At 41.7% G+C, this 14,336-nt stretch overlaps 1 protein-coding gene across 1 annotated transcript in view; it reads right to left on the bottom strand.

Annotated features, from left to right (window-relative positions):
- The window catches only part of CARNMT1 (carnosine N-methyltransferase 1), a 46,763-nt gene extending 35,628 nt beyond the window's left edge, over positions 1 to 11,135 (bottom strand). Inside the window, exon 1 of the mRNA XM_012454199.3 lies at positions 10,860 to 11,135. Within this exon, the coding sequence (XP_012309622.1) occupies positions 10,860 to 11,083 (224 nt within the window). The 5' untranslated portion in view covers positions 11,084 to 11,135. The remainder of the gene's footprint in view (positions 1 to 10,859) is intronic.
- Positions 11,136 to 14,336: the final 3,201 nt, after the last annotated feature.

Genomic DNA, 14,336 nt, shown 5'->3' with positions numbered 1-14,336 from the left:
AAAAGGTGTTTTTTAAATTTGCAAAAGAATTCTCACCAGAGGCCAATCTTACTTTAAGTTTGTCTTTCTGTACAATTATTATGCTGGATACTGTCCTATCATTTACAATGTCTTGGCTTTTAAAAAGTCATTAACTTAGAAAGTTGTATATGTTTTTACTTTATTTCAAATCCTTCTACAAGCAACCAAAATACATATGGTTTATCACTAGTAAAAGTAAACATATGCAACAATTAGAAGGGGGAAAAGAAGATTAATGTACAATTAATTTATTTTTGTGTTTTAAACTTAAACTTTTCAGCAAAATGCTTTAAATCATTCCTTTTATTTTGGAGACAGAGTCTTGCTCTGTTGCCCAGGCTGGAGTGCAATGGCACGATCTCGGCTCACTGCAACTTCTGCCTCCTGGGCTCAACCAATTCTCTTGCCTCAGCCTCCCAAGCAGCTGGAATTACAAGCACCTGCCACTGCGCCCGGCTAATTTTTGTATTTTTAGCAGAGATGGGGTTTCACCATGTTGGCCAGGCTGGTCTCGACCTCCTGACCTCACGATCCGCCCACCTTGGCCTCCCAAAGTGCTGGGACTACAAGCGTGAGCCACCGCACCCGGTCAGATTTTTCCATCTTTAAGTAGCAAAATAAATACTGCTGTGAAATTATAATACACACAAAATGTATTCTGAAATTAACTAAAAATAACCTAGTTGAATTTTTAAAAATATCATAATCTTATACATTATAAATTACTAAGCAAATAAAACACTGAAATTCTATAGTGTTTTACTTAATAATACCCACAATTTGCATTAGAAAAATGACCCCAAAGGCCATTCTGGGGACTACTTATTCATAAAACCAGAAAATGGAATATCATTTTTACTTATATTTAATTATTACTATTATTATTGTTTGAGATGGAGTTTCGCTCTTGTTGCCCAGGCTGGAATGCAGTGGCACAGTCTCAGTTCACTGTACCTTCTGCTTCCCAGGCTGAAGCCATCCTCCCAACTCAGCCTCCCAAGTAGCTGGGACTGCAGACGTGTGCCACCACACTCGGCTAATATTTTTGTATTTTTTTGTAGAGACCAGTTTCACCGTGTTGCCCAGGCTGGTCTCCAACTCCTGGGCTCAAGCAGTGTGCCTGCCCTGGCCGCCCAAAGTGCTGAGATTACAGACATGAGCCACTGTGCCTGGCCACAAGAATATAATCTTTTTTTTTTAAGATAGAGTCTCACTCTGTCGCCCAGGCTGGAGTGCAGCGGCATGATCCCGGCTCACTCCAACCTCTACCTCCTAGGTTCGAGCGATTCTCCTGCATCAGCCTCCCAAGTAACTGGGACTACAGGTGCGTGCCACCATGCCCAGCTAATTTTTGTATTTTTAACAGAGACAGGGTTTCACCATGCCCAGCTAATTTTTGTATTTACAGTAGAGATGGTGGCGGGGTGAAGGGTTGTCATCAAGACCATATTGGCCAGGATGATCTTGATCTCTTGACCTCATAATCCACCCACCTCGGCCTCCCAAAGTGCTGGGATTACAGGCCTGAGCCACCGCACCCAGCCAGAACATCATTTTTAAAAGTTAAATATATACTAACAGTATATCATTTTTATATCAACAAGATGGCTAAAATTTAAAAGCCTGACTATATCAAATGTTGGTGAAAATATGGTATAATTAGGACATTTATACACTAATAGTAAGTGCATAAATTAGTGCAACCACTTTGGAAAATAATTTAGAGCACTGCCTAGTAAAATTTAGCATGGTACTTGCCTTATGACCTAGCAATTATACTCCTAGAAACTATTGCAAATGAGCCACATGAAACATGAACAATCTTTGTCACAGCACTGTTAGAAATAATAAACAGGCTAGTGCAGGGGCTCATGCCTGTAATCTCAGCACTTTGGGAGGCCGAGGCAGGCGGATCACTTGAGACCAGGAGCTCAAAACCAGCCTGGCCAACGTAGTGAAACCCTGTCTCTACTAAAATACAAAAATTAGCTGGGCATGGTGGTGTACGCCTGTAATCCCAGCTACTTGGAAGGCTGAGACAGGAGAATTGCTTCAACCTGGGAGGCAGAGGTTGCAGTGAGCTGAGATCGTGCCACTGTATTACGGCCTGGGCAACAGAGTGAGACTCCCTTTCAAAAAAAGGAAAAAACTATCTTCAAACAACCCAAAGGTATATTATCAGAAATTACAGTATAGTTACTATAGAATGTAGAAATTACAGTATAGTTATACAATGGAATGCAGCGAAATGAGTAAATTACAGCTCATACAATAATATGTGAGGACTAAACATTGATTTTTTTTGTCTCTTCTCCAAGTTCCTAAGAGGCCTAGGGCGTCACGCCTTACAAACTATAAAATCTTGTTAGACGGGTTTTGATTAACCCTATATAATGACTTACTTTCCAACTTGACTCTGTTATAGCATCATATGACAGATTGCAGACTCAGAAGGAAATCAAAATATTTTACCCCAAAATATATTTCTTTGACATTTTGAAATGGCGGCCATGGGGCCAATAGATTTCAATGGCCCCACAAAGCCATGTTTCCTAGGGAAAAAGTGCATCTGTCAAGAATCTCCATTAATGTAACCAGGCCTTCCCTCTCTAAGTCTTTCCTGGATCTAGGAAAGATTAACTGAGAGCCTGAAAACATTGAAGTCTAAAAAGAGACATTTGGAATCTCTTCCCTCTGAGGGCTGCTACCTGGGAGGCTACATTTACTTAACAAGAACCTTGGCCTCCACAAGCCCCTTATCTACCTCAGGCATTCCTTTCTACTTAAAACAGCTTACCTCTATCAACCAACTCCAACTAAAGAATCCCTGAAACCCACCTATGACTTGTAACCCCCTTCTTCAAGATGTCCTACCTTTTGGGTGAGATCAGTACATACCTTCCATGTAACTCCTTTATCTCTAAAATGTATAAAATCAAACTGTAACCCAACCACCTGGGGCACACTTTCTCAGGACCATTTGATGCTCTGTAACCACAGGCTGTGGTCACTATCACATTGACCCAGAACCAACCTCTAAATATATTTTGGCAGAAATTGGTTACTCCCATCACCATCTGGAAAAAACTCAGGAACATATACATTTGTTGGAAAAAAAAAACTGCAGAAGAATTCATAAAGTACAAATGCATTTTATAGAAAACAAAATATATTATTTAGGGATTGAGCATATGTGGAAAAACTACAAAGAAAGTAAAGATGTAAAAATTCAGGGTAACGATTCTAAGGGTGAAAGTGACAGGATGTTTTTAAAAAACTAGGCGGTAAATTGATGAGTGTTCACTATATCATTCCGCACATTTTATATGTATATATGTGTGTGTGTATGTTTAAATGTTCTTTGGTATTAATTCAATATTAAATGAAAATGAAAATTTTTTCATTTTCAATTTCATTTTCATTTTCAATAACCTTTGTCATTTGCTTTCTTAAATCTTTATTCATCCAAACAATTTTCTCATTTTTACCTTATGCCAAATTATTCCAACTGCTGAACAGTAATGAACTTCAGAAGAAGCTCCTGACAAACAAGCAAAAACCTGACTAGTCACGATTTTACAAGCTTGTGTGTGGTGGCCTGGTGGGGGGGGCCCTTAGGGGTAAGGTGAAGAGATCAAGTTGACAGAAGCTCCACTGACTTCCCCCTCTGGAGAGAGTATAATAATGAGCTTTGAAGTCAGAAAGATCAGGGATGAAATCCCGGTTATCACATCTATTTGCCACATGACATCAGGCAAATTACTTCCTTTTTGCAACTTTCTCATATACAGAAGCAAGATAAGAATGAACAACCATAATGATGATGATCACAGAATCTACCATTTATTGAGATTTAATAAATGGCAAGGACTAAACCAAGTCGGTTGATACTGATTATTCTGAAACATCTCCATAATGAGGTAGGTAGCATTACGTTCCTCTGCCTATCAGACAGGGTTTCATTGGAAATAACATACTCAAAAGATTTAGCCCAATAGCTGAAAACACAGCAAGCACTCCAAAAAAACAGTAGGTATATCTCATTTATATTACTAAAGTTTTCAAAATATGAAAAATGCAGAAAATTAAAAGTACACAAGGAAAGAAGGCCTACTAATTTCTCTTCTAGAGAGAACCACTTCTAACCTTTTGGCACATTTGTTTTGTTTAATACAAAGTTGCAGTGGTTCATGCCTGTAATCCTAGCATTTTGGGAGGCTGAGGTGAGAGGCCTATTTGAGGCCAGGTGTTCAAAACCAGCCTGGGCAATAGAGCAAAACCCTCATCTCTACAAAAAAAAATTTAAAAAAAACAAAACAATTAGCCAGGCATGGTGGTGCATGCCTGTAGTCTCACCTACTCGGGAGGCTGAGTTAGGAGACTTGCTTGAGCCCAGGTCAAGGCTGCAGTGAGTCACGACTGTGTCACTGCACTGAAGGCTGGGTAACAGAGCAAGACCCTGTCTCCAAAAAAGAGAAGAAAAAAAAAAAAAAGACAAAGTCATCTAGCATCTTACTTTAATTTAAGCTGAATATTGACAAAATTTGTTGGGGTACAAAGTGGATGTTCATCATTCCACCTTATGTAACCAACAGTTACTTAACTATTTCCCAACTACTGGACATTTAGACACTCACTTGTTTTCATGATGAACTTTTTGTGTTCAAAATCTGTCTATATTTTAGGAAAAAAATTAGCATAAACTCCCGAAACTAGAATTACCAGGTGAGAAGGGGAATACGGTTTTTTGTTTGTTTTTGAGATGGAGTCTCACTGTCACCTAGGCTGGAGTATAATGGCACAATCTCAGCTTACTGCAAGCTCTGCCTCCCAGCTTCAAGTGATTATCCTGGCTCAGCCTCCCAAGTAGCTGGGACTACAGGTGCATGCCACCATGCCCAGCTAATTTTTATATTTTTAGTAGAGATGGGGTTTCACCATCTTGGCCAGGCTGGTCTCAAACTCCTGACCTGAAGTGATCTGCCAACCTCGGCCTCCCAAAGTGTTAGGATTACAGGCATGAGACCCCACCCCCCGGCGCATGCCCAGGAATAAGTATTTTTAAGGCTCTTGATATAAAATGATGTGCAGAAAGACTCCATCAATTTATATTCCTAACAGCAGAGTATGACATTAAAAGAAATAAAGAGGCCACAACAACTGAGGCAAATAGCAGAGCTTCAACAGTTTACAATTCACCATCAACAGATTGAATAGCCTCACAGAACTTTCTTCCTAGTGTTTACTTCTGAGCACTGGAGATGCCCTACAACTTCCCTCTCACCACACCTCAAAACTCATATCCAAACTGAACTTCGCACATGCCCCACAAACACCTGCACTCCTTCCTTCATGACTAATATTGACAAATGCATCCAAGTTAGAAAATAAGGAGTCATCCCACAATCAATAAGCCCAGAATACTTTTCAATTCTATTTCCTAACTCCTCCCCTGCCCTCCCAGCTCCACCTCTAATCAGATGAATTCTTCTAAAACACAGTGTCATCTTGGTCACTATTCAATACATCTGTATTTCAGCATATGTAAAAAGCAATAAATGTTCAGTTAGTTTCCCATGATGCCATTGGTTTTCCATGGAGACTGCTTATTATCAAGTAGTATCAAGGTTGCAAGGGTGAGTTGAGATGAGTTATAGATTGGTTAGAAGAGCTGTCAATTCCTGATACAGAAGCTAAGTAACTACACAGAGCAGGATGGGATCCTTAAACCCCTGGTTACTTAATGTTGTGTAAAGCTGCCATAACATACATCCATCAATGACTCTTAAAATACATGGGATCTGGCGCACCTGGGTCACGCCTGTAATCCCAGCACTTTGGGAGGCCGAGGCGGGTGGATTGCCTGAGGTCAGGAATTCGAGACCAGCCTGGCCAACAAGGTGAAAACCCATCTCTACTAAAAATACAAAAAAATTAGCCAGGTGTGGTGGCACACGCCTGTAATCCCAGGTACTTGGGAGGCTGAGGCAGGGGAGGAGGCTGAGGCAGGGGAATTGCTTGAACCAGGGAGGTGGAGGTTGCAGTGAGCAGAGACTGCACCACTGCACTCCAGCCTGGGTGACAGAGCGAGACTCCGTCTCAAAAAAAAAAAAAAAAAATAGATGGAATCTTACTAAAGTTGACAATATAGTCCAAGCCTTACCATACCCTTATAACTGGGGCTAACTTCACTATCCTGGAAATGCCTACCCTACCAGTATGGCTTCAAGGCAGGGATAGGCAAACTATGGCCCACTGGCTACTTGGTGGTTTTTGTAGTCTTATTGATATACAGCCACACTATGTGATTACACACAGCTTAAGGCCCCTTCCACTAAAGGGCAGAGTTGAAGAGCTGTAACAAGACACCACTTGGCCTTCAGAGCTTAAAACATTTACTGCCTGGCCCTTTTAAGAAACTCTGCCAAATCTGCTTTGAAGGAGTATTTGACAAAAATCAGACCTCCTTGGTTCTGAACTAAGTCAGCATCAGGAAGCCACATCCTCTCGCTGATAAGGGGAGAAAGTAAACTTAGTAGCCATTTTTTTTTCAACGGTATCTCTACCTCCAACTCTCTCTAGAAAGCTGGTGTCAGCAGCGACCTCAACTATGATTTAGTCACCTGTCATGAGGGTGAGCCCATACCAGGTCTGAACTAAAGGCCATAGTCACAGGCCCATTCCTCTGCACTTAGTTGAACTACTCTAGGAAATCCAAATAGAAAAAAACATAATTTGTCAGAAATAAAGTCTGTCTTGATTCATTCCAAATCTTTATTAAATACCTAACATTAAATATGTATTACTAGTATAACTCCTCATTAATCCACAGTAAAATTTTAGTTAATGATTTTAGATTTTAGGTCAGATTCTACCACAACTTGATTGTGTAAGCCTTAGGAAGTTGCTTACCGCTTTGTGCATATCCACATCCTCACCTGTAAAAATGAGCTCTAAATCACAATATTAAAAAATCTCACCTTGTTATTTTTATTTTTATTTTTTTGAGACAAGAGTCTTGCTCTGTCGCTCAGGCTGGAGTGCAGTGGCACGATGTCAGCTCACTGCAACCTCAGCCTCCCAAGTAGCTGGGATTACAAGCATGCACCACCACGCCCGGCTAATTTTTGTAGTTTTAGCAAAGACGGGGTTTCACCATATTGGCCAGGCTGGTATCGAACTCCTGACCTCAGGCAATCCACCCTCCTCAGCCTCGCAAAGTGCTGGGATTACAAACGTGAGCCACCGCGCCCATCCTAAAATAATCTCACCCTGTTATCTCCAAAAGTAAGAAGTTTCTGAAAAGTCTTTCAATTTTTCAACTCTAATATTTTCTATGTGCTGAGGTGTTTCATTCATAATAAGACTGGGTTATAAAACTAATGGGTTATAAAACTAACATTTTTGCTATTCAATACAGATGAGCTATACTCATTTTTACCTTAACAGAATGTCATCTAAGCAAAATCTGTAGGAACCACAAAACTGGAACCCATTAGAAAGATAAAATATTAATCAAAAGACATTCCTTGCTTTATGACCTTTTATCTAAGTCTCCTACATATTAACTAAAAGGCATTTTAGCAGTAAAACCGTACCCTGCAAAATCTAGAAGTACACTTGGCCCTTGAACAATGTTCGGGTTAGGGGCACCAAACCCCTGTGCAGTAGAAAACCCACATGTAACTTTGATTCTCCAAAAACTTAACTACTAATAGCCTACTACTGACTGAAAGCCTTACCAATAACATAAACAACTGACAGACATTTTGTATGTTAATATATTATGTACTATATTCTTACAATAAAGCTGGAGAAAACAAAGTAAGTCGCAAGAAAGAGAAAATACATTTACAGTACTGTACTGCACTGTATTTATCAATACTGTAAGTTCACATTATTGGATTACAAGATGAATCTTCTGTCTGAAATGGGGTTGCGGGGCAACCTTGGCTGCAGACCTCTATCTACAGTACATATCAAACAAATCAACTTTTTCTTGTAATGTCTTGACTCTTCTCTTCTTGGGAGCACTTGCAGCATCACCAGTAGCACTTCACATGGGACCCATGGTGTTATTTAAGGTTTATGCTCTTGCATTAAATTTGATGAAATCTGTTTACTTTAGTATGCAATTTACCTGACAGACAAAAGCAGAGTGATTATTTTAAGCAGATATTGACAACATTTGAGCTCACTGCAATAGCAACAGGAGGAGGCTACAAAATTATTACAGTAGTACAGTATCCACTACATAATTTTACACAACTATGATTTAATGCTATATCTTTGCTTGTTTACATTTCTCTCAATTGCAAATGGCTCCATGTAAGATCTGTGTTTGTGTAAGTTTTGATATTTTAACTTTTTATAATAGATTTCTGTGTATTTTATGGTAGTAAATGATAAACTAATATCTACACATATGCATTCATGGCATAACTTCTTCTTAATTTTTCAATATTTCTAGGCTATGCAAGTTTGCTAAGTTTTTCAAACTGTTGCAAATCTCAAAACAATTTTCCAATATATTTATTTCAAAAAATTTGTGTGTAAGTGGACCATACAGTTCAGACCCATATTGTTCAAGGGCTGATTGTACTTGCTAAATGTCTAGAACCAGATTGTCTATCACAACCTACTTCTATAATGGAAAGGCTTTTATTTGCACTGTCCAATGCAGCAGACACTAGCCACATGTAGCTACTGAGCAGCTGAAATGTGGGTAGTGAAACAGAGCAACTAAATTTTAAAGCTTATTAAATTATAACTAATTTTAACTTAAATTTATCCTGATATTAGTGGCTACAGACAGTTTAAGTCTAGAAGATCACAAAATATTAGAATGTAACAATCCACTATTTTCTGCTATATAAGCTTTCTGTACAACCTATCCTTTAAACGATATTTTAAAAAGCATGTTTTTGATGTTATACTATTTTCTGTCCAAGTATTTGAAGTATTTCAAGAAAGTATATAAAAATAACTATTTTTTTTAAAGTGAAATTTCCTGAATCCAACATCACACTGGTAAAGAAGAGAGTATAGAAAATAGTATCACAACCACTAGAATATTCATACAAAACTCTTCTCTATATTGCCACACTTCAGTTCCAGATCAACTCCTACCCCTAACAGGCCCATCCCATACCTACCCATAAATATCAATTTTAAATTGGTCCTAATATATTAGAAGTACAACTACACACTTAACTAAATGGGTCCACTATATTCCCAAGACATTTCTCAATATTCTTTCCAGATTTTTCAAGAGCAAAACGTACCAGACTTCTCTGTATCTCCCATTCTTAGCTATTTGGTGTTAGTTGCCTTCCCTAACTGGTTCTTTCAGTCACAATTCCTGCATCAAATTCAATTCTCTGATGGTCTGCCTTGCTCCTTCTGTTACTACTAAAGCCAGAGAAATAAAATATGCAAACTACTAATTCTCTTTTGGGCTCCATAACAAATGCTGTCCCTGGTCCCTATTTCTGGGTTTAATCAGTAAATTATTTCATCAAGATACTGGAAGTTCAAAAGTTCCTATCACAAATACAATCAGATTCCAAAAAACTCTAAGCTTTCATTAAGTAAGCTTCTAAATTCAGACTAGTCAACTAATTTATTAGTCAAAAACTTGACAGACTATTTGGGAATGAGAAATGTATTTCTTTGCTACTATTTGTTTTGTTTGTTAAAAACAGAGCTTAAACAACATATGCCAAGCACTGGTGACATAAAAATAAATAAGACTCAGCCCCTGTCCTTGAGGATGTCACAGTAAAGCAAGAGATTTAAACTACAGCACATGAGATGAACAATATAAAAAAAAAGTTTGCATAAAGCACTGCAAGAACCCACCTAAGGGAACAGTTTACCTGCGTAGGAAGGCATGTCTGTCTGATTCCAACTGCAGACTTAGAACATATCACCAGTGGACTCTTACATCTCTTACGTGAATAAAAGTGTTATCTTCACCTGAAAATCCAGTTGATTTAAGTCCCTTTCAGATCTTGGAATTACAATTTTGTGATTAAGCTACTTTAACATCTATCTAGAAGAAACATGGAAGTTGCTTTTATGAATGAGGAGCAAACTTAAAGGTCCTACCACAGTGTCTAGCACACCAGGGAGAATTCGACACAGATGTGCAGAAAAAAAGAACATAAAGGCAGCTCTTATTGTGACTTCTCTCATTTCTCTCCTAATAATTAGCAAATTTTAGAATATCCGGACCACTTCCGCCCTTAATCACCCACCAGTTAAAGACACTGAGCGGCATCAGTCAGTCGCTCACACAAATGTGCAAGTGCGTTCACAGCGCCAAAGAGGGGGTGGGTGGAAATCTTAAACTGCTCTTAACAGGCACTGCCAACAGTTTGGGAAAATACGTCCCACAGCATCCCACGCGTAGGTGAACTTGGGCTCTCCGTGTGTTCAGTTTGGAGGACATCGACCACACACAACAATCATGCCCAGCAGTGGACGATTCTACCACCATGTCTTCTATCTGAAATTGTTAAAGCGCTTCTCCGGTCACCCCCACTGGCCTCAAAGCCAAACCTTTACGAGGACGGAGGCGGGAGAGCTAATCTGATCCTGAGGTTAGAAGACACGAGGCTGAGCAGCAGACGGCGCGGAGGACACGAGGGTGTGTAAGGCCGGGAGGGGATGGGATGGTGCGAAGTGACTCGGGGCCCGGAGGTAAGCAGCAGGGACCGGATCCCGACGCCTCGAAGGCGTGGCGGCGGGACGGCAAGCGCCCCCGTGCCGGCGGGTCCACCGCCGCCAGTGGGCGCCCTGACGATCTGGGCCGGGGTCCGCCAAGGGCTCCTTACCCGTAGTAGCGGAAGGCATTAATGATCTTCCAGAAGTGCTCCCGCTCAAGCCTCTCCTCCTCCTCCTCGGTGCTGCGCGTGGCCGCTGCCGCTGAAACCGCCGCGGCCGAGCCCCAGCGCCCGGCGGAAAACTGCACTTCCACCTCCTCGCTCCCACCGCCGCCTCCCGCGCTGCCCTCGGGCAGCCGGGAGGCGGGCGGCGGAGGGCGCCGCCGTCGCTGCATCGCCGCCGCGGCCCTCGGCCTGGCTCGCTTGCGTCTCGCTGCGACCGACAGCGTGGTGGCGGCAGCTTGGCCTTCCTCTAGACGGCGCCCGCCGCGGACATGCCCCCAGCTCGCTGCGCGCTCCGCCCCCGCCACCCTCAGGCCTCCATCCGCGCCGGGCTCCGCCAGGTCTTCAGAGCTCCCAGAACCAGCGCGCATGCGTGTGCCGTGGTACGCGGAGGGCCCGTGCTGTCTGCGCTCATTTGCTGCTGGCTTCTAGGACAGCGCGCTGACGTCACAATGACGCTTCCAGGGGCGGGGCCAGGGCCCTGGGAGGAGCCGTTTGGTGGGGTGGGGTTGTTACACCCGGCACCTGTGCTCCGCCGTGTGGGTAGGACTTAAGACCCTGCGAGTGCCGGATTGTGGAGCCGGAGGCTGAACGCAGGCCCTGGCATTAGCAAAGGGGTGAAAGGCAAAAAGGAAAAGTTCGGCTGTGATGAGTTTATTCGGAATTTTCATTTAAGTCTAGAAGGAACTTCTTGTATCCACCCTAATTTAAGTTTTAATTCGCTTCCTAAATGAATATCTATTTTTAATTACTTAAGGGTGTGGAGAGTGGGCACCATCATCTTTCCAGTCTTCCCCTTCCCCCGCCCGCCCCTCTCTGTCGGCCAGGCTGGAGTGCAGTGGTGCCATCTCCGCTCACTGCAACCTCTGCCTCCCGGATTCAAGCGATTGTCCTGCCTCAGCCTCCCGAGTAGCTGGGGTTACAAGTGCACGCCACCACGCCCGGCTATTTTTTGTATTTTCAGTAGAGACAGGATTTCATCATGTTGGCCAAGCCGGTCTCGAACTCCTGACCTCAGGTGGTCCACCCGCCTCGGCCTCACAAAGTGGTGGGATTACCGGCATGAGCCACTGCGCCAGTTCCGATCTTTCCAGTCTTTAGAGGCTTGCAGAAGTCCTAATTCCTCCCTTACTCAGGATGGCAGCAGATGAGGGAAATGCAAAACCTTCTATCCAGCACCTGGCCTTGGGAAGACAATGACACCTACCAGCATCTAAGGGTGGCTCTTGGGAAATAACGAAGTTATTCTTAAGAAATAACTTATTCTGTTCAGTTTGATCCACCACCCAGCATATGAGTCTTACAAAATAATGATAAAAGGGAAAGATTGCTTTATTTGAAGGGTTAAATATACCCAGTGACCACAAAGTCTGTTAAAAACTTATACAATCATATTGAAAATGGAGTGGCTTCATATTTTCATAATTTAAATTAATAGTTGAAATAAAGGTAATGCTTAAAAATACTAATTTTTTATGTTAACATAACATTTTTATATAAAAGTTTTCTAAAATGTGAGTCTATTAATAGTTATGCAGTAACACATGTTTCGAAATTCAAAAAGAAAGTGCAAAGGATTACAAATGTGAATTGGAGACAGTAACGCTCTGTTGTCCAGGCTGGAGTGCAGTGCCACGATCTCAGCTCACTGCAAACTCCCCGCCTCCCAGGCTCAAGGGATTCTCCTGCCCCAGCATCCCAAGTAGCTGGGATTGCAAGGCATGTGCCACTATACCTGGCTAATTTTTTGTATTTAAAAATACTAAAGTAAAGACATGGTTTCACCATACTGCCCAGGCCAGTCTCCCTGAACTCAGGTAATCCACCTGCCTCGGCCTCCCAAAGTCCTGGGATTACAGGTATGAGCCACCATGCCAGGCCAAATGTGAATAATTTCTTTACCCTGTCCCTAGCCAACTATGTTCCTCTCCAGACACAATATACCAATTCCTTGCCCGTTCCTATACCAATTCCAGATTTTCTATCTAATGTCTGTTTTTCTAAGATTAGTGTTTAGAAGTTATGTATAAACTCTCATAGTAATGTTTCTAATACTGTTCTCATATACACATGCACACAAGTTATACATGTTGTAATTCATTACATGTATTGATAGAGGTCTGAATGACCTAATTGATAAAGACCAAAATGTCATGGAGAAAAATTATCAGTTACATACTTTGCAATATCCTTGGAAGTAGAATAAACATTTTCAAATTAATGTCATGTGGAGAGGCTTGCTTGACTGTCTCCTAACTTGGTGAGTCTTAGAGTCTGTGTCATGAAGGTGCTCAACTTTAAACTCAATTGTGATCTTACAGGTGAGGAAACCGGGGAATCAGAGATATTAAGTGATCTTCACACCCTCCCCCACATCTCATGCTTTTATTTTATCAGTATTTGTTTACGACTGTGACTGTACTTTTTAAATATTATGCTATCTAACATTTATTATTTAACATTTTTCAAATTGTTTTCCCAATTTGTCACCCTATTTGTTCCCTAGCTCTGTGAACTAGATGTCATTATTATCTTGCTATAAGAAATGAAGACATAGGCGGGACGCAGTGGCTCATACCTGTAACCCCAGCACTTTGGGAGGCCGAGGCGGGTGAATCATGAGTTCAGGAGATCGAGATCATCCTGGCTAACATGGTGAAACCCCATCTCTACTAAAAATACACACAAAAAACTAGCTGGATGTGGTGGCACGTGCCTGTAGTCCCAGCTACTCGGGAGGCTGAGTCAGGAGAATGACTTGAACCTGAGAGGCGAAGGTTGCAGTGAGCCAAGATCACGCTACTGCACTCCAGCCGGGGCGACGGAGACTCTGTCTAAAAACAAACAAACAAAAAGAAAGAAATGAAGAAATAGACTCAAAGAAATTAATTTTCCTGCCCAGGGACACATAAATAGCAGCACTGAAGTTAATTCATTTATTTATTCTTTTTTTTTTTTCAACAAATGTGTTAATTGCCTTCTACGTTTCTTTGCCCTGAGCTAAAGGCAGCAGAAACTAGAAGTATGGGCCTCTCATTCTCACTTCGCCACCTAGTAACTCCATGACCTGTATGAAAAGTTATGTGAAGCCTCAATTGTAATATTTCTTACATTTATTTTTCTTTTCTTTTCTTTTCTTTTGAGATAGAGTCTGGCTCTGTCACTAAGGCTGGAGGGCAGTGATGTGATCATGGCTCACTGTAGCCTTGATCTCCTGGCCTCAAGTGATCCTCCCACCTCAGCCCCTCGAGTAGCTGGGACAGCAGGCATGTGCCACCACACCTGGCTAATGTTTATTTTTATTTTTATTTTATTTTATTTTTTTGAGACAGAGTCTTGTCTCTGTCACCCAGGCTGGAGTGCAGTGGCTTGATCTCGGCTCGCTGCAACCTCTGCCTCCTGGGTTCAAGCAATTCTCCTGCTTCA

Source organism: Aotus nancymaae, unplaced genomic scaffold (assembly GCF_030222135.1).
Source record: "Aotus nancymaae isolate 86718 unplaced genomic scaffold, 86718_ANA_hifiasm-v0.15.2.pri h1tg000041l, whole genome shotgun sequence".
Taxonomy (NCBI): domain Eukaryota; kingdom Metazoa; phylum Chordata; class Mammalia; order Primates; family Aotidae; genus Aotus; species Aotus nancymaae.
The sequence above is the reverse complement of the archived record's forward strand: the minus strand, read 5'-3'. Positions and strand labels throughout refer to the sequence as shown.